This window comes from Nannobrachium achirus (genome assembly GCF_963921795.1).
Source record: "Nannobrachium achirus genome assembly, chromosome: 24".
Taxonomy (NCBI): domain Eukaryota; kingdom Metazoa; phylum Chordata; class Actinopteri; order Myctophiformes; family Myctophidae; genus Nannobrachium; species Nannobrachium achirus.
Window position 1 is genome coordinate 18,489,132 of NC_137831.1, and position 21,816 is coordinate 18,510,947.

Below are 21,816 nucleotides of genomic sequence, written 5' to 3' on the forward strand. Positions count from 1 at the left end.
AAACGAGGTATCGTTCGTTTTTACGTGAAACGATACTCGATAGTATCGATGTCATGCGATCGATACCATTAAAAGTATCGATGACTATACCCATCCCTACTCATCACATTAGATGTAAATCCAAGTGATAACTGAGAATATCAAGGCCAAATTCTGGACAAAGAAGTAATTCCCTCTGACCAGCCAGCAGAGGGTGATCTTCGCTGGTAAAGTGCTGTGACTGAGGGGAGAGCTGTACATTTTTCAAATAAATCTCCAGAGTTTGAAGTATAAAGGTTGGATGGTCACCACATATGCCCATATATGGGTCGATTCAGTGGTTCTGGAACTTCTGGACAATCAGATCTCCATATATGCCCCTATATATAGTTGCCATAAACCCATATAATAACAATTTGGTCCCAACTACTTGGGGTGTTTTTTCTTTGTCATTGCATGTATTTTCACATACAGTACATGACAGTCCTCTTCATTTTATGGCATGTCAGGGGGAGGTTCCAAGATTGAAATAACAAGACATGCCATCTCCAGTTTACTTCCCATATTCTGTTTGAAGTGGGCAGACGCCTTTTTAGGAGATGGGAAGCAGGTTGGAGTCTATTGTTTCCAATGGAAGAGTGAGCTTCGAACTATTCTTTAGCCCCATGCATGGTCACTGAACTCAATATTGGACCCCATCGTCACGAGCCACACAAATATTCCCAAAATGTTCATACTAAAATGGCTTTATTCAGAGAGAAATCAAGAGAACATCTTTATTATCAAACTTTCTCTGTCCCAGCAACACACTCTCGTAGGATCTAGCAAGCACCATTAAACATAGGACGTTCGCAAGATTTTCCGCCAAGACGCCGGCGCCCACTTATTATGAGACCATTTGTAGGATTTGTGAACCATTTAGTCTCTATAGTGGCTCCGGTCGGGATGAAGCATCTTACTATATTAAAAATCTTTGGTTGGTTGTAGCGTTTAGGGAGCAGTTTAATTGAGCAATGGTATCACATTAAAACATTTATGGCTGCTTTCCCTAATGCACTAGAACAGAAATTGTAATTAGATGTAACAACAGGTCTTTTTGGTCAATCATCTCTGGCCAGTTGACACCAATCCTGAATCTGAGTACCTACCTGCGGTTTAACATTCTATCCATTTTTTTTTTCTTTTTCATATTTACCGATTTCAGCTCAGACTTTTAGAAGTAATAAAAGATTCAATGTATTAAGAGTTGTTTCTCTAAAGGGACTTATTTTTAGTTTCTCTTATTTTATTGTCTTTCATTTCATTATACAAATTGCAATTTGCAGGACTGAAGGCGTCACACTACAAAAGGAAATCTAAATCATTCACAATCTCACATTTTCATTTATTTTTCACTTGTATGGTGCTTGTACAGACAAGGAAGCAAACTATCTAAGTCATACAAGGGCAACTGGCGGCCCGGGGGCCACATGCGGCCCCCACCTTCACCTAATAGTGTAGGTTAATATCGGAATAATGATATATTATTGATTTCAGCTGTTACGATTTCAAACATGCAAACATGACCTGCTTTATATTAGTATTTTAAATGAGTATTCAAATTATATTGTCTTTTTTATGTCCAATGTTTTTGTAGTTCATAAAGCCTATTAATAACTACCGGTAAATGCATTTGAAATTAAATACAAATGTTGCTTTTCAGGATTCCAATTCAAAAATAGCAAAAAGGTATTCAGAATTCCTATTCAAAACTAGCCAAAAATAGCAGCTCTACAAACTTACTTTTGTGTGACATAGAATGAAGTTAAATACAGAGATAACAGGTTTCTGCCTGGCGACAGCTACATGCAATGTGGCCCTCTGGAGGCAGTGTGGAAATATAGTGCCCCTCTCCATCATCAAAGTTGCTTTGTGTATTTGTGGAAAATTTTTAAAAGACAAACTTTTCTTGTGACCTCAACTCAGACAAAACATTTCCTATATTCTCTCAAAGTCTCTCAAAATACACTCTTCACTCGCAAAATCTACAGTATTTATCCACACAGTATAACTAAACAAACAAGCTATTATCTTTGGCCTTTTGAGTTCTCACAACTACATATTATTCACAAACACAACAGTCACAAGCAAAATTATGACAGATTATTATAACAATACAGTCATAGAAACAGACCATACAAAATGGTACATACTGTACAAAAAAAAGTATAAATAGGTATAAAATCTTCACTTTGTGCAGAGCTACAGTAACAGTAAAGGTCTTTACAAACTGGGAGCATAACGAATAAACCATCAGAAAATGCATCTGCAAATATTTTGCATCAAACTAAGAATACAGTACAGCTGATGCCGTCTTCATACTGTTGATGCTTGTATTTACTACGAAAAATAGACCTTATTCCAAATAAAAATTGTCAAATTATCACTGTGTCATATTCAAACAAACACCAGCTCGGATTAATTGCACGAAAACACCGGCCCCGGTGTGTAAGTCCAAAACTGTTACTTAAAAAAAAGAAAAAAAAAAGAAGCTGTGTTCCAATTGATCAAATGTAGTCACAAAATAATAATACTTATTATCATTGGTTCAATATTTGTAAAACCCACAGATAGACTTTAAACCACTTTCACTTTATAAAACAACGTTAATAGTAAAAAATAGCAGATCTATTTTACACTTTTTGAAAGACACACACACACACACACACACACACACACACACACACACACACACACACACACACACACTGCTACTTTTTTGCTACTTTTGTGAGGCACCGTAGTAGGACACAGTAGGGCATTAATTCACAAAAAAAGAAAAAAAACGTAAAGAGTTGAAATGTGGAGATACAAGGTTTCTTTCTCGGCAGCAATGATATACCGGTACTATACGTAAGCTACTGGTCAGGGGTGTTGCACCAAATTCTGGGCCCTGGGACTGGGTACAAGGATTCACGGCGTTATGTTGTGCTATTAACTATTGAAAAGCAGCAGATATACAAGTCTTTGAAGGTTTTTTGAAAAAACCTGTTTCTGTCAGTGGTGCTCAAACCTTTTTATGTGAAGTCAATATTTACTTCCAGGGACCCCCCAGAACTTAAGCCAAATTTGAGTTACAAATGTTCAGACCGGGTACACATTTTAGTGTATGGGAGGGGCTTACAGTACATGTACAGTATGTTGCAACATATTTGTTTTTGTAGGCTAAATTCTGATTTAGGCCTAACTATAGGTTAGGCCTAAATGGGTTAAAAAATACATATATTCAAAGATTTGCACACATTTTCACGATTTCAAAAATAGCATATCTACAAGCTCACAGAGCGGCACCGAGTGCCGCGCTGTGAGCTTGTATATCTGCTATTTTTCAATAGCTAAAGTATAAAATAATTGAGGCCCCTCCCTCCACCTTGGGCCCTAGTAACTCAGCCCCACACGGCCCCTCCTTGTGACGCCCCTGCTACTGGTCATCCTCATTCTCTGCTCCGGAGCCTTCAGAGCGATCCACCTCAGACTGATCTGGAAGACAAAGGTTCACCGAAGTTCACTGTTACATTCTGCTCCCATGCCATCTACCCAGGGGTCATCAACATGTCCGAACACGGACATGTGTCCGTGGCAAGACTTGGTCTTGTCCGTGGCAAATTCTAGATGTTCTTTATTACACACCATTATAATTCTCTTATTCTCATCTTATGACCCAATTACTGAATGTCAAGTCTCCAGGCAGGGTTCCCACACATTTTTACCAATTAATTTCCAAAACTTTTCCAAACTTTTTCCAGAATAATTAACCCAATTTCCAGGACTATATGACAATAATTCAGCTCAATAACAAATCGCTTACCCCTATGCACAATGCCCAAAGACTGGTAGTGTATACCAGTGGTTCTCAACCTTTTCAGGCTGTGACCCCCAAAATAATCATATTTTAACCGGGGACCCGGCACCCTGACGAGCACTAAGAGTTGAAGAATTTTGTATAAAACGGTTCTATTGTGAAAACGCGAGGCGTTGTGAGCATGTAGATCGGCTATTTTCAAAATTTCTGCCTCTAATATTTGGCAATTTGGCCAATGTTTAATTTGTCATTTCAGAGGTATTAACAAAATCAATAACCAAAGGCAATGCATAGCTATGTTTTCCAGGACCTTCCAGGACCCTTGATCAATTCCAAAACTTTTCCAGTACTGGAAAAATATTTTTTATAATTTCAAAATATTTCCAGGAATTTCATGACCGTGGGAACCCTGTCCAGGTGTTCTTCAGAATATGTATGACACTTATTTACTGTGACCACTGCATCTGGCTATACGCCACAACACAAACATCCACAAGAGGGTGTTAAAGAGCCTCATACTGTACCTGGTCTGAAGGAGTGGTTGAGAGAGGCCAACATGCGCAGCATGAAGGATGCTGGGACAGTAATGGTGTTTCTGGTTTCCTCCAACATCAGCTCATTACGGGAAATAACCTGTAAGACACGCACGCACGCACACACGCACGCACGCACACACACACACACACACACAAACACAATCTATAATTATTTAAAGAGCACCTTTCAAACAGAGTTAGGAAGTGCTTTATTGTTGAGCAAACAGATTCAATAATGCCACTGTGGACATTTAAGGTAATAAACAAAACAATATAATATGCAGGCAGGTATTTGACCTCTTCAGCCAGCTTCCTGTCAAAGGATGGATGCTCTTCCATGGGAGACCAAATCTTGATGTTGTAATCTATCCCCGATGTGGCCAGAACTATAAGATAACACAAACACAATGTTAAAATACATATTTTTAATTATGCCATTGAGAAACACTGTTCCAGGGGCATTTTTTGTCTGTGAGGTAAGACTGGGAGAGATGGCTTCTGGTTGTTTGGAGAGAGAGAGAGAGAGAGAGATAGAGATAGAGACGGACAAACAGACAGACAGAGAGACAGACAGACATACAGAGAGAGAGAGAGAGAGGGAGAGAGCGAGAGACAGACATGAGAGAAAGAGAGAGAGAGGTATACTGACGTGGCTCATAGGGGTGTGGCTGCAGACAGTTGACTACATGGTTGTCGGCCTCCAGCATCATCAGGTGCTCGGCGGTGGTCCGGTCCCAGATGAAGATGTGTCCACAGTCGGAGCCGCTCAGCACAAATCGGTCCCCCCAGAAGCACGCGTCCTTGGTCTGAGAAACAAAGGACAACAAACCACCACGACAATCATTGAAACACTGAGAAAAAAACACAACAAGTAGGTGATATGAGGCTTAGGATAGGAGGCCCCATATACTGTACAGCAGGGGTTCCAAAACTTTTTTGTCTCAGGGCACCCTATAAATAATGTTTTAATCCGAGGCACCCCTACATTATAATTTTCACTCCCAGTACCTTATATTTATAGCATATCGTCGTTGTCGGGTGGAAACCTTGTATGTCCAAAACCGTTCGTTTTGTATTTATCATCTATACAATGTACTAAACTAGTGAAAACAGCAGATCTACAAGCACACAACGCCTCACGATGCGAGGCGTTGTGTGCTTGTAGATCGGCTGTTTTTCACTAGTTTTGTGCGACAGTCATGTATGATGAAGCAGGGCTTTGCTTTACCAAAAGACGTACAAGTTTGAAACTTGGAGATACGAGGTTTCTGCCCGACAGTGACGATATTTTAGTGATTATGTTGCGAGGGAAACGTTGAGATAATAGCCATTTTGGTTAGAACTGACTGAAAATAACTTTGTACTTCAAGTTTAAAATGAGACTAAATAAATTCCAAATATTATCAAATGATCTCGCGGCACCCCTGGACTGCCGTCGCAGCACCCCAGGGTGCCCCGTCACCCACTTTGAAAACCCCTGCTGTACAGGTATATGAACATGAGTTGTTTCTTACCATAGTCCTGGAGTTGCGGTGGCCTTTGTAGACCATTTGGATCGCAGGCTTCCTGACCAGCCGCTGCTCACTCTCCTCCAGCTCGCGTCTCTCTTTACGACTGCGGAAAATCTCCTGAATGCGCGCAGCAGCAGAGCGCCTTGACCAAAAGAAACCACCAATATGTTATCTGCCTTTTCTGGTTCTCATTGTCTTAGATGTGAACAATTTCAGATTTCACGACCCATGACAACAACAAAAAACTGCATTGTGTCTTTGTGTGTTATATTCAGTGTTGGGCAATATTACTTAGGAGAGTAATCGTTACTTATTACTTATTACTCCTTGGAAAAAGTAATAATATTATATTACGTATTACTTGGAATCAAGAGTAATATGTAATATATTAAGTTATATTACTTTTTTTTGTTTTTTTACCTGCAAAATGTGTTTAGCCAGCTCCTTTTAGAACTGAATTCAATTTATTGGAACAATAAGAGTCTCTGGGATGCGATTAAAGAAATTATAATTGCAGGCTTTGTAATTAATTAATCTCAATTAATCACATTTTAATCACACATCAATATTTGACCTGGGAACAGTTAGAAACTTTTTAAATGGATTTTATCAATTAATAATTAAGACATATAATATATAACCCAACAAAACATTGCTTATTTTTTATTACATTTAAAACTCTCAGCTCTGTTGAAGACCCCTGCCTATATTATCCTTAAATAATAGGCTACATATTTTCTTTTCTGCCTAAAAAGTGTAGGCTATTTTAGACGTGAGGTGCAGGGGCTCTGGGTGTTCCCACTAAGGAAAGTAGGCTTTCAACTCCCTAAAACCGTCTATTTCGGTGAGTAGTTTTACATTTTATAACAGACATGAGGCTTATTGGGCTCAGACAGTGGAGGCTACGCTAACTGGCTATTAGTGGCTAACAGCAGCAACTCAGTCCGCAGTGGTCCACGGTGGTCCCGCTGAGCTCCGCGGCGGACTCGCGCGACGGACCCCTCCGCCGCGGACCCCTCCGCGGCCGAGAGGAGTGCTTGTAGATTGTAAATGTCCCATCCATGTAAGCGCGTTGCACGCTGATGCTCGCTCTGTGACTGTGACAGGCAGCGCAGCGCTGACACTGGTTCATGCACTCATAGATATATCTATGCATGCACTGGTCTCATGACATAAGCAACGTCATAACTGTGCGCACTGCGCAAATGACTGATCTACAAGCTACATCGCATCTCTGTAGAAGTGTAGATGTATGTTGATGTCTTGTAGATCTGTTCTTTTTCTGTAATCGGCTAAAATGGCTAGTAACGGAGTAGCGAGGCTTTTTTTTTGCAGAGTAAAGCGTTATATATTACCATTTTTTTTAGAGTAATACCTTATATTACTTGTTACTGGAAAAAGTAATAATATTTCAGTAATATATTATTAGTAATTCGTTACTGCCCAACACTGGTTATATTCATCACTGTCACTGAGACACAACCCTGAATCGGTAAGGGGGCCATGCAATGAACAATGGATTAAAACAAACAATTTAATCCAACACACGATAAAGAACACACCAGGGTGGGTTGCACAAATCCAACTGTACAACTTTGATGAAGATAAAATAACTGTTGCACCTTCAAACCTTTAAAAATCATGCTTGTCCAAGCTCATCTCCAGCCCGTTATCGTTGTTAATGACACACATTTCCAATCTCAACTCCAAACCGGTCAACACTGTTAGTGACTTGAGTTAGCGGGGGCCAAACAATTACCTTAGCACTCGTTCTCCTATAACTAATCCTCTGAGATTAAACCTACAGAAAGAAACAAGCAAATGAGGAAAGTAATATAATTCTCTTTTACTGAACTGGCGCTTAAAAAAGAGAGGTGTACTGAGATATCAAGCATTCTGAGTTCTGACACTGAAGTGCAATACTAAAGAGCTTGCATTGGTTTGTGGGGTGTTATGTATTTGCATCGTAATCAGAGCTGTTGTGGGCAGAAGGTTGCCAGTATACATGTGACAAAAACATTCTCCTCCTCCGAGCAGCTGGATGCTCAAACATACTGTAAACCAGGGGTCTTCAATGTTTTCAGGCCAAGGACCCCTTAGTCGAGACAGAGATGAAGCAGGGACCCCAGATTCCATAGTTTCATCGTTTGACAGCACGATCATCAGAGTATTTTGGATTCATGTCAATTTGTGTTCAGATATTTAACCACTTGAACCGTAATAAACTTGACCTTTCACTCTAGTGTGCTCTTTTTCCCCCTCTACACCAAACATCTTTGCAGAAAATAGCCATACAAGCTCACAACGCCTCGCGCTGCTAGGCGTTGTGAGCTTGTAGATCTGCTATTTTTTAAGATGAGAATCTCCAACACAACATTTATACAATATGTAGAGGGGGGTCCCTGCTTCATCTCTCTCTCAACTAAGGGGTCCTTGGCCTGAAAACGTTGAAGACCCCTGTCATAAAATAATGGTCTTAATGAGAGAAACAAATGTTAGGGGGAAAAAGTGCCCACCTGTCCCCCCAGTGCATTGGAGGCTGTGTAGGAGCCACCTCATCCTCTCTGTCATCCCTGTCCGCCTGCTGTGACCTCACACCTGACAGGCCCGTTTCTTCACCCGGGCCGGACGACTGGTTTTGGCTTGGTTCCCCACCACTCCTGGCCCCAAAACAAAACAAAAAAGTGGTTAGTTTTTTATAGGTATTCTTTTAGTTCTAGATCGGTGCACATTATAGAGGTTTATTGTTTTCTTTCCTTTTAGCTTTTCTTTTCTGCACATCTGACGCTAATCAGACCACCCCACCAAAATGTGATTATTATTTAAAAGTGTAATTTTTACTTTAGTTATAACTTATATATCAATATAATTGATGCTCTATTTGATACACTTTGTTTCTCATACTAATAAAACTCATGTTTTTAATTGATCAGGACAAGAGACTATAAGAATCAATAAATATATGAAAAATAAATCGATCGATCGTCGCTGTCAGGTGGAAACCTTCCTTTTTTTTGTTATTATTCTAAAAACGAAAAAAACTGCCGATTTACAAATGAGGTGTTGTGTCTAGATCTGCTATTTTCACTACTTTTGTGTGACACTATTGATGATGAAGTAGGGCTTTAATTTACGGGGGAAAACAAATTTGAAACTATAAGGTTTCTACAAGATACAAGGTTTCTTATTCCCGACAGTGCAGATATTTTTTGCTGGGATCAGGGCAGTGGTACCAGTTCAGTTGAATGGTGCTGGCCGTGGTGCCCTGGCTGCTGTAGTGGAGGCTCAGCACTGGCTGCTGGCTCCCTCCCAACCTGGGGTCAGAAGAACCTGCCGATGGTCCCTGGCGAGCGGGGTCACTTTCTGGGGCCGCTCTTCCAGTAGCAGGAGTTAGATTGACTGGAAGAGATGGTTGTTTTTGGTTCAACATGGTTCTTAAATGGTTCTTTAAACAGTTATATCTATTAACAATGATTGTGTGTGTGTGTGTGTGTGTGTGCGTCCGTGCGTGCGTTCGTGTATGTGTGGGTGTGTTTATTATTTGCAGACCTACAGAAGCAAGAGAATGGTTTTAACTGGGTTACCTCTGGCCTGTGCTTGAGAGCGAGAGCGCATGCGGCTGTTCTGAGCCTCGCTGGCCTCCTCGAACCAGCGGGACATCATGTCTGAGATGCGCTGCAGCAGGGACACGTCAGACTGGGACTCTCCTGAAGGGTAGAGCATTACATTTCATCTTGGCAGAGAGAATGGATCACATCAGCAATCTACCAACAGGATTTTTATTTTATTTTATTCATCTAGTGGATCTTTTCCACTATGTTTCTATAGTGGCATGGCATCTTTTGTGAAGTCACATCAATGTGCAAGGCTGGCAATGGAGTTATTTGTCTTCAGAAATATACGTATGAATTTAGAGATGTGCCGATTGATCGGTGAGTGATCGCGATCGGCCGATAATGCCTTTATCGGCTTTGATCGGTATCGGCTTTGCCGATCTACAAGCTAGATCAGCTCTGTGGGACTGAATGTAACCTCAGCTTCAACTCCTACAAGTTGAATTGAATACTGAAGGACCTCAGCCTGAATCTCCTAATGTTTATACTTAATATACAATGTCAATGTGAAGAATCATTAAATATATAAATGCTGCAACAGTAACACAATAAATAGAAGAATTTATGGATTTGACGCTGTGATCGGGAATATCGGTATCGGCAGATACTGATTCCAGTTGATCGGTGATCATATCGACCCCAAAAATCGCAATCGGAGCATCTCTATGAACACATCACTTTCCTTTCCTTTTAATTGAGAATAGTGGAAAATGTTAGCGAGTGAGTGTTTCAACGCTTTTGCTATGCAAGTAAGTTTGTAGTTTTTAAATGTTTACATTTAGGAGTCTCAGAGGGCTCTATTTTGATTGTCTTAAAGGGGAAGACCACCCATTTTCAATATTGAACTATGTCATTAATTTACCTTAGAGGAGTTGTGTGGAAATAGAAAAAAGGTTCCCCCCCTTCTGTGTTGCCTAGAACTGGAGGATTGATTTTGGGGTTTGTATTGTAAAGTACAATGTGTGATGTCATCAAGTTGTACTTTACAATACAAACCCCAAAATCAATCCTCCAGTTCTAGGCAACACAGAAGAGAGGGAACTTTTTTTTTATTTCCACACTCCAACTCCTCTAAGGTATATTAATGACATAGTTCAATATTGAAAATGGGTGGTCTTTCCCTTTAAGTACCAGCTCTAATGCCTTAACTTAAAGGCCTGTCCATACTGTCACCGACCACCAAACCTTTCGTCGGAGACTTCCGACTTTCCGACGTGCAGCTTTCAAAACTCTAATTCGAGGCAATGCTTCTCAGAAGATGCGAGTGACGTCATTTTGTAGTTGAACCGGACCTTTCCGACGAAAAGTTCGGTGGTCGGAGACAGTATGGACAGGCCTTTAAGTTCTCAAAGCGGATTCCAGGGACCCATACAAGTCTGTAACTCTGACAGTGTACAAATGGAACCAAACGAACCCTAACAGGTCCATTTGGTTCCATTTGTACGCTGTCAGAGTTAAAGGAGCTATAGTCAACTTTTTCATTGTAGGTGTACATCCTAGTCTACAGACTAGGATGTAAACAAAGTACGGGCCCTGTAAATGTAAACAAAGGGCCAAAATGATTATTTTATCATTATTTTACGCTTTTTGAGGTCATTTTTTAATTGAAACACATATATGAAGCTTATTTTTTTATAAAATATTTTCGAAACATTATTTTTATTTTAGCATCCGTTTTTCAAGAAAAAGTTGACTATAGCTCCTTTAAGGGGAGACCTTAAAATTAGAAAGTTTGAGAAACACTGAGTTAAGCATAAAAGCTGGTACAATCAAAATAGAGCCCTGTGTCTCCCAGACACTGATCCGGGATCAGTGGTGTGTGCGCACGTGCATGCGTGTGTCTTACCGTCACGCCCCCTCTCGCTCTCTGGCCGTGCCAGGGGTCCAGTGTCAGTCCAGTCTCCTCTCAGGCGGAGGCGCTTGACAGGGGGCTGAGAGAGAGATAGGGAGAGAAGCAGGAACGTGCAGAGAATGTTAGAGAGGCAGGGGCTGAAATTCCTAAAAGGGCCTTTTGGTGAAAACAGTGCTTAGTTGATACCACACTAAACTAAGCATAATCAAGTACATACTGGAGATGTGGCTAACGGCCTGGATTGCTACACAGAGAGGACAATTCTTTCAACATGAGACGCTGCATTCAAGTTCAGGAGAGTTTGGACAAGAGGATGCTGCCTTCAGGAATGGCATGGAAAGATGGCATTTGCGTTTCTTTCACCATTAGTAAAAACTGCATTCATGGTCTTGAGAGGGCACTTTTTACAGACGATGTCTATGTGTGCACGTGCCTGGAGAGAAGTGGGGGAAGGGTGAGAGAGAGAGAGAGAGAGAGAGAGAGAGACCTACACACATCAGTCACAGCACAGGCTGGTCTTTAAATAACCCATCCTATCTCCATGAACACCCCCCCCCCCACACACACACACACACACACACACACACACACACACTCCTAGCCTGATTTGATCCCATTACTTAAACGCTCAGTTACAGGCTTCAAATACATACATCACACTGGTTCAAAATATTTTAAGGACATTCACGTGCGACTCAGTGTGTGCGCGCGAGGCACGACCGCGCACGTGACCGCGCGTGTTTGTGTGTGCGCGCATTTGTGTGTGTGTGTGTGCGCATCACGTGTATGTGTACGGTATGTGTTTGTCGGTGTGCATGCATACGTGCACTTTAAGTAGGGAGGAACATTGTGTTGCTCTATCTGAATCTATTTCTGGTCTGTCAATCACCGCACTGTATGTGCAGAAAGCCATCTGCTCTCTCTCTATGTCCCTCCTTCTCAAGCATGCACACACATGCATGCCCACATAAAAAACGCAATGGTTTCTACATACCCTGTACACACACGCATACACACACACACGCACACAAGCACGCACGCACGCACGCACGCACGCACACACACACACACACACACACACACACACACACACACACACACACACACACACACACACACACACACACACACACACACACACACACACACGCACACACACAGCAGACTACTGTTAGGATGGAGCACATTCCGTCCCAAAAACGACACTCGCATTCAAACCTTAGAACAGGGGTCTTCAACAGGGGGTCCTGGACCCCTAGGGGGTCCTCAGAGTTACTACAGGGGGTCCTCCAAATCTTTGGGGGAAAATGTTTTTTTCTCCTTTTTTATATTAACCACTTGAACCACTAGTGTCCATATTCTGAGAACTTTAGACAAAAATAGCAGATCTACAAGCTTGCATCACAATCGCAGCGCGATCACAATGCCTTGCAACGCGAGGCCTTGTGAGCATGTAGATCTGTTATTTTCACAACAGAACCGTGTTATACAAAATGTAACTGGGGGCCCAGTTAAAATATGATTATTTGGGGGGTCGCGGCCTGAAAAGGTTGAGAAGAATGAGAACCACTGCACTACTGTACGGTAACAGTTCTAAGCAGGAAGTTTGGTTGCAAATGAGACAGAGCCGTGTTTCTGATTCTGATTCCCACCTCACGCTTGGTGTCCTGGGAGGGTCCCTTGATCTCCCGGGCGGTGTCATCCAGTGGGTTGAACAGGTAGAGGTAGTCACCGGCGAAGCTCGCCAGAATCTCCCGGCCGTCCGCGCTGTAGCACAGCGAGGTGACGCGGTTCGTCTTGCTGTTGATGAGGTGAGGCGGCACGAAGCGCACGCAAATGCCCGAAGCGCCACTTCCAGAATGGCAGCCTGTAGAAAGGGGTGGGCGATATGGAAAGATACAATATCACAATATTTTTCCAAGCAGTATCACGATCTTATCGTGATCTTTTTTTTTTATGTTGGTTTTCATGGTTATTTTTCAAGTTACTTAACAGTACAACCACCGACAAAGTAACTAAAAGGGTGGGGTCCAGGGACTCTCTGGGTACCTTTTGGGAGGTCTAAATTGATTCTTACAAGTACCGTATGTAACTCTGACAGTATACTGTCAGAGTTAAGGGGAGACCTTGACATTTTAATGTTTGAGAACTACTGATTTAGACCAAAATGCAGGTTTAAATTAAATTCTGCAATGAATCTGAAAATATTTCAACAGGATTTTTTTATAAGGCTCCCCACTCATTGTATCACAATATATACAATATCTCTGAAAAGGCATATCGTGGAGACATTGTATCGCCTCAACGATATTTATCACCAAATTGCCCACCCCTAGCCTGTAGGTGGGGGGACGAGATGGCATGTCAGCCATTTCTATTGTCTATATTGGGAACGTTCTATCAGGTTTGAATGCAAGCGGGAGTTGAAATGACAGAGAGTGTTTGCATCCCAGAGACGCCTATATTTTCAAGTGCGCAGTTCAAGTGGGGACCCGGGTTTGAATCCAGGGTAGGACATGAAATGTAAGATTATTTTTGTTGAGCAAAACATGTGAATATTATAAGTTTGTTTGCTTCAGAGCTTAGTCAAAGCTATTGCCTTAAATTCCGCCAAAAAGCTAAAAGCTAATCAAAACATACAGAAAGAATTGGAAAACTGCTGTGGGAACCCATTGCAGTTGTAACTTCCATGTTGGCCTACAAAAATACATCATCACTTGAACATTCTTTACCTGTGGCTATTGTTCCCAGCATGCGTCTGTCATAGATGCGCACTGAATTGTCAGAGCAGCCTGCGGCAAGGTAGAACGGGTCAAGAGGGGAGATAGCCATGGACGTCACTGCTCTCCGACAGTCGATGAGAATGTCCTGAGAATAGCACCACAACAACAAAAACACTTCACTCCACAGTGTAGGGCAGGGGTGGGCAGAATACCTTCCCCGGGGGCCATACTGACATTGATAACGTGAGTGAAAGGCCACACGTTGGGCTATTGGATTGAAACTTCAAACACATGGCGCTGAATTATGTTAAAACTGCATGAATTTGGTGGACACAACAGACTACTTTACAATAGGGTCAACAATATTGTACTGTATCACTCACATTATCAAACACTTAGCATTACAGTATGTTAGAAATATGGACAGACCCTTTCTCTGTCACATCATAAACACACACGGGCCATGGATAGAGCCCTGGGCGACCCTGGTCAACATACTATATAGGCCAGGGTTTAAGTGGTTAACGTCACAGTGAATAAATCAGATTTTCAATTCCTGGTCTGTGATCGTACTGCAAGTGTCATTTTACATTTTCAACCTGAGTTGACAACTACTAACACTATTTAAAATGTTGTCGAATGACTATCCATTGCGACGCGTTGACAAGATGACATGCCCAGAATAGGCATGCCAGGGTTAAAGCGGGGGAACTGTAACGAGCTGGTTGAGAACTGGTTGAACCGTTTCAGGCAGTGACCCCCAAAATAATCCTAGTTGAATTGGGGATCCCCCCCTCCACCATCCTGACAAGCACTAAGAGTTGAGGCATTACATTTTGTACAACACGGTTCTATTGTGAAAATAGCAGATCTAGATGCTCACAACACCTCGCAACGCGAGGCGTTGTGAGCATGTAGATCGGCTATTTTCACCATTTCTGCCTCTAATATTTGACAATTTGGCCAATGTTTAATTTGTAATTTTAGAGGTATTAAAAAGTCCTTAAATTGTCACTTTGGAAATGTGCCGATACCCTCTATACACTTTGTTTGGTTTGTTTACAGTTGAGTGAGAAAACAATGTTGCACATTAAGCTAATCATCGGGGGACCCCTCAAAATAATTTGGGGACCCTCCTGTGGACACCAGTGATGTACCTGTTTACAGTTGCTTTGTATGCAGCTGGGCGAGTTGCGCACATCGAACCAGCGGATGGCTCCGTCCTCTCCACAGGAAAGGAAGGAGTGTGGATCGCTGGGTACTGTCAGTATCTGAAGGAAAACCACATTTCCCCCAATGCACCGTTAGAGAAATAACTAACTAGAAATAATATAGCTATCAGTTAAAAAAGCGTAAAGACAGTTTTTTTAAATGTGGTTAAGAGGAATTCAGGTGGATCTATCCTGCAGTTTTGGACTAATGTCACCGCACCTATACTTTGAAAGATAAAGTAATTAGTTCATTCACACCCAAACAACCACTCTAGAGCGGGAAAACTGATTCCTACATATATGAGAAAACAATGTTGACAATTAGTAAAATTTGTAAAATAGTAAAAAAGAAAGAAAGTACACTAATAAATCATTGAACCACTTGGCATATTTTGAAACATACTGTTGTGAAATACACACACACACACACACACACACACACACACACACACACACACACACACACACACACACACACACACACACACACACACACACACACACACACACACCTTGTATGCAGCTCCATTGTGACAGTGATATTGGTACTGTGTGGCAGCGCTGGGTCCCTTGGTGATGTTGGTATAGAAGATCTTGCCGTCTGCTGCTGCTGAGACCACCACATGATCCCCGGTTTGGGGCATGAACTTAGCACTGTGAATGCTAGACTGATGCTGTGATGTCACTACGGCCTTCACCTGAGGAATGATAACATGAACTTAGCACTGTGAATGCTTAGAGCAAGGGTCTTCAACGTTTTCAGGCCAGGGACCCCTTAGTTGAGAGAGAGATGAAGCAGGGACCCCCAAAACTTTTCATAGATTCCATATAGTTTAATCGTTTGACAGCACAGTCATCATTGTATTTTGGACTCAGGTCAATTTGTGTTTTCCACTTGAACCACTTGAACCGTCAATACTAAATAAAGGTGACCTTTCGCTCTGTACTTGGTCTGCTCTTTTTCCCCTCAAAACAAAACCTCTTTGCCGGAAATAGCTTATCTACAAGCTCACAACGCCTCGAACTTTGTAGATATAAAACCAATGCTGCCCTAGCCTCGACGACCTCCCAGGCATACCGGTATGCAAAGGCTAAAATGTCATTTAGATAGCATGTTATACAGACAGATGTCAGGTCATTGCTGACCTGGCATCCTGTAGTGTGTGTAGTGTATTGTTTCAATGTACAGATTATTATTTTGTTTTTCTGTTAGATTGATGATAGGCTCTTGGTTCACTTATCCTAGATTAATTTTTCTAAGCATTCAATGTATTACCTTGTGTTGTCCTTGCTTACTGTAATTAGATTAAGAGCGTCTGCTAAATGCCTAAATTGTAAATTGATCTCTCCTAGTAGCAAGGGAGGTACAATGATGGCAGTATAGTTATATCACCTTGTGAGGGCCGAGTGATAAACTAACGGTCCAGTGTTTTTTAGTGTGGGAGCTGATGCATTTCTATAAATTATGTCCCCATAATCCAGAACAGGAAAAGTACCTCAATTTGTCTCTTTTTATAGACCATGGAATGCAGGATCTATGGTGGTAGTATTTATAAGGAACTAGTTCAATAAATGTACCATTTAAGGTGCATAACTGAAGAACAGTTTCACCAATAGCTCTAAATCTTCTGCCATCTGGCCTTCGGCCGTCCGGCCTGGAAGAGACAATGGAAAGTTTATCCAAGGCTGATACAATATAATATAAAACTAACAACATACATGTACATAGCAGATACTGTACTATGTTTGGCCCGGAAACCAGAGACTGATAAGGACTAAGAGTACACTATGATCGCATTAATGCAAGAGGGATGACTTGATTTCACTACAGCCTTCACCTGAGGAATGATCATGGGGTACAGGATGGATTGTGTCAAAGTTCTCGTTGTTCAGCCTATATACTGAACAACGAATAGCTCACAAAGCGCCACAATGTGACACAATGTGACACATTCCAAGCTTAATGTAGATCGACTAGTGTCCAACTTTACTTTCCTTCTTTCCATCTTTCCGGATAAACCTTATTTTGCCTTTGGCATTTTATAAATGTTTGCATTTTAAATGTATTTGTGAATTCATTTTCTCCATTGACTTGAATGGTTCATTGATGTGAATGGGAAAATGCAAAAATTACACTTTTCACAAATATGGAGATGACTCATCATAGACCGTCATAGACCACATGAGACTGACACAGTATGTCCATGATGTGGGCTTAATATTGATGACATGAGGGATCTCAATATAACTAAATGCATTTGAAATTTAATAAAAATGTTACATTTCAGGATTCCAATAAAAAGAATAACAAAAGATAATTCAGAATTCCAATTCAAAAGTAGCATGAATAGTAGATCGCACTGTGACGCGTTTTGAGCTTGTAGATCGGCTATTTTTGCTTCTCTTACTGGAGATGAGAGGTTTTTGCTCGACAGTAACAATATACCAAGGGATGTGGCACTCTGGAGTGAGTGTGGAAATATAGTGGCCCTCTCTATCATTAAGGTTGCCCACCCCTGCCCTAATACCGGTATATGGCCATTCATTTATTATTGAATACAATTTCCCCTTTGACTTAAATGGGGAAATTGAAATGGACAGAATTAATTTGCAAGTGTGACCCGCGTCACAGCAACCACACTTGCAATTTCCCAGAATTGCATCTTTCTAGTTTGTAAAATGTGGGGGCACTTTCATCACCTATAATTAATGACATGCCCCAAATAGGGAGACAGGTTGAAAGTTAATGTTGATGTGCAAAAGCATCAAATGCAGAATTGTCTCATGATGAACTCCAGAATTACTACTCTTCCTCTGGTGTCAGTGAAGAACTGTCTTTCTTTGCTAAATATACACAGTACAGCATCAATCCATACAGTAGAGTAGAATAAAAGAGAAAACCGAACAGCTGTAAATATATATATATATATATATATATATATATATATATATATATATATATATATATATATATATATGTATATATATCCCACAACCTAATTAGAATCGCCCCAAAACATAGTGTGTATGCTGGTTGGTCCGACCGTCCATCTGTAACTCCACGTTCAGCAGTTGCTCAATTGTCTAAAAAACACAATACAAAAATCAATAACGCATGTACCTTGCCCAACATCAACTTTATCACCTTCAGATGTGTCTCTACTTCTCATAATCCCCAAATGTTTAAAATATTTTCCCAAATTTTGGCCTGTAGGCGGCTGTCCTGTGATGCGATTTACATCACAAATGGGCGTCAACAAGCAGCACACTCCCAGTCCGGGGGCAGTTCCAGAGAGAGCAACATCACGGTCTGTCTGCTTCACACCAAGGGGGACTAACAGGCACACACACAAAGGGGCCAGGCCCCCGCAGGGGGCTGTAGGCTAGTATATATATATATATATATATAGGTATAGGAAGTTGGTATACAGTACATATGCTTACTATTTGGCTGTATGGGTTTGTGACGACCAAATTGCCATCGTCTGATCCTGACAAGATGTATTCTCCTGTTTCGTTCCAGCATAGTGAGTTGACCTGTCACCACAGGGCAGACATGAGAGATTTATTTTCAGAGGGAGGCAGCCAGAGAATTGCATACAGTACATCCCCAACAGGTTTGTGGGATAAAGGCAGACTCATTTTGGTAGAGGGTTGGGTTGAGTAGTTACCTTGCCATGATGCAACTACAAAGGTGGTAGGGGTGGGCGATATGGAAAAATACAATATCACGATATTTTCCCAAGCTGTATCACGATACACAGTTTTATCACGATTCTTTTTTACCTTGGTTTTTATGGTTAAGTTACTTGAAAACTAGACTCTCTGGGTTCCTTTTGGAAGGTCTAAATTGAACTTTACAAGTGTGTAACTCTGACAGTATACAAATGAAACCAAATGGACCCTTATGGGTCCATTTGATTTCATTTGTATACTGTCAGAGTTAAGTGGAGACCTTGACATTTTAAAGTTTTAGAACTACCGATTTAGACCAAAATGCAGGTTTAAATTGAATTTGGCAATGTTTACAAAATATTATATTCTTCACATTGTATGGTGAAGAAGTCACTATAGTTGCGCTCTTTTGTAAACAAGCAGAAAGGAAGCCGATTCTCATATAGCATCACAAAACCCAGTTCTGCATTTTTATTTGAATAAAAGTGTCAACTTTTTTATATAGATTACATTACATTATGGCAAGGTACCCAAACCTCTACGGACCAAAGTGTCCTATTGCTGTACAAATGCTTTTTCTGGATTAATGGTAAATGCCATTAATTGTGAAGGGAGTTAAAACACAAAAATAGCGATTGATTTATTTATTATCATCATTTCAGTTTTGATACTTACAGAGCCTTCGTGCACATCTAATGTAGACTGAAGTCTGAGTCGCTGTATGAAGTCTTTACTTCCTGAACAGGGGATCAAAAGAATGTATACAGGGGGATCACATTAGGACGTTTACATGCAACTTTATTTGTGCCTTATTAAAGGCTATTAAATGTTTAATACACACATACACATGTAGATTTTCTTCCAAGACAGTGCAGTATATAGCCCTACAATTGCTTTGAACTCTTATTATTTTATTTTGTTTGTTGGCTCCATTTATGCTATTTCATCTATTTTATTTCAACATGGAATAGGGTGTACTATAAAGTTTCTACTATAGTACTGTCTTGTTTGTGTGTGTTGTTTTCATATGTGGACAGACACTATGAAGACTAGCTGTGCTTTATGGGACATGGGACAGCTAATATGAGGATCCTAACAAATAAAGTTTAACATAACTCCATTCAGTGGGTAGGCTACTTCAGTGTTTCTCAAATGGGGGTACGTGTACCCTTAGGGGTACGCCGAGGTACTGCAGGGGTTACTCAGAAAATGACCTAAAAAAAGAGAACTAGTATAAATCATGCTTGTTCATAGTTAAAGAATTAACTAGAATTAGGAGGGGAAACACATTTACCGTTATGTTTAATGAAGACACATGGAGAAACGTGATATGAGCCTGAGTTGTTAACCCAAATTACATGGTATCAGGCAACTGGGATGTGTTTTAAAGTTGTTTGGAAGTTACTGACATGAACACTTAACTGAAATGTTATTACCACAGTGTTGAAAACGAGAAAAGGAGGCACTGTTTGAAACTCTTTCAACCCATTTCTTATGTGTTATTTTATATTCTTGAAATGGGGGGTTATCATAGCATCATATAGACTAGGCCTACCACTATTTATTTATAGTTTAATTGAAGTTTCATAAGCAAAATGTTGTTGTCGGGTAAAGGGGGCACTTGGGTTCAGAATTCATGGAAAGGGGGTACTCAGCCAAAAGAGATTGAGAAACACTGGGCTACTGACACGAGGCAATGTTGTTTACAAGCAAATGAAGCAATGACTTTCACAATCATCCAACGATCGTGGAAAGCATTGTAGCCTATTATACAATATGTGACCTATATGTAGAGTATTCAACATCCAATAATGAAGATCAATATATTTTGAAGGATTACAAAAAAAGGATTTGAATGTATTATATTTTGTAGATTTGTTCTTACTTAAAAAGTTGCTCCTGGTGAAGTTTGTGTCGCAGGCACCAATGGAGCGCTTCCTGATGTCCCAAATTAGACCAGTGCTGGAGCGGGGCATGTTGTCAAAGGAAAGCCCCCCTCGACCCTTGGCGTTAGTTATACAGTACTGTGCTATAACTGACGCGCATACATTTTAAGTTAACCGTTTGGTTCTTCAAAATCACGATCGTCCTGTTTAAATCCTGCCTTTACTCGAAGTTCACTGACAGTTCAAGACGAATCTTTATAACGTTTTCAGGCAGTTCAGTTGTTGTTGTAGCTCGCGTGAGTTCTGAGTTGAGCTCTGAAGTTGTCTGCGGTCTGCAGTGACAGCCGTCCGGCTTGGCTGGGGGGCTGTCTGCTCTGCTGGGTGGGTGGGAGGGGGCAGTGGTGTAAAGTAACTAAGTACATTTACTCAAGTAGCCTACTGTACTTGTGTTCAATTTTGAGGTAGGCTATTTGTACTTTACTTTACTCTATGTCCAATTTACAATAGTCTACTTTTACTTCTACTCCACTACATCTCGGATCCAAATAGCAAACCTACTTTTACTCCACTACAATTATTTGAAAACTTTAGTTAGTTAGACCTACTGTACATTTCGGCCACAAAATAGCAGATCTACAAGCTCACATGCTCTTTCAAAATATTTTTATACGTTTTGAAATGGGACATTCTGCATAATGAGTAGCCTACAATATGCCAATACTTTTGTACTTTCACTCAAGTACATTTGAAATCTGGACATGTAGGCCTACTTGTAACTGAGTTATTTGCAGTAGTATAAAATGTGTCTAGGCTACTTTTGCGCGCGTTTGTGTGTGTGTGTGTGTGTGTGTGTGTGTGTGTGTGTGTGCGTGCGTGCGTGCGTGCGTGTGTGCGTGTGTGTGTGTGCGCGCGCGTGCGTGTGTGTTTCTGACCAGGAGATGTCGCCATAAAACGGACAGAGAGATGTCATGTCACCATCGTTTTAGGT

At 41.0% G+C, this 21,816-nt stretch overlaps 1 protein-coding gene across 1 annotated transcript; it reads right to left on the reverse strand.

Annotated features, from left to right (window-relative positions):
* Positions 1-1,409: 1,409 nt before the first annotated feature.
* Positions 1,410-21,115, reverse strand: LOC308280384 (DDB1- and CUL4-associated factor 6-like). The gene is made up of 16 exons (XM_080720646.1): positions 20,828-21,115; positions 19,618-19,679; positions 18,712-18,804; positions 15,780-15,965; positions 15,214-15,327; positions 14,066-14,201; positions 12,986-13,200; positions 11,328-11,412; positions 9,452-9,574; positions 9,101-9,266; positions 8,384-8,527; positions 5,871-6,009; positions 5,006-5,162; positions 4,654-4,742; positions 4,345-4,453; positions 1,410-3,498 (listed from the first exon to the last, which is right to left on the reverse strand). Exons 1-16 carry the CDS (start codon positions 20,916-20,918, stop codon positions 3,440-3,442), a joined length of 1,968 nt encoding a protein of 655 aa, XP_080576772.1. The 5' UTR covers positions 20,919-21,115; the 3' UTR covers positions 1,410-3,439.
* Positions 21,116-21,816: the final 701 nt, after the last annotated feature.

Bases quoted from the DNA above. Each gene is read 5' to 3' on its own strand.
- LOC308280384 (XM_080720646.1), bottom strand. From the start codon at position 20,918: ATGCCCCGCTCCAGCACTGGTCTAATTTGGGACATCAGGAAGCGCTCC. The intron at 11,413-12,985 runs GTGGGAATCAGA...TCTCTCTCTCAG, and splicing joins CCCAGGACACCAAGCGTGAG to CCCCCTGTCAAGCGCCTCCG. The intron at 3,499-4,344 runs GTACAGTATGAG...TTTGTCTTCCAG, and splicing joins CAACCACTCCTTCAGACCAG to ATCAGTCTGAGGTGGATCGC.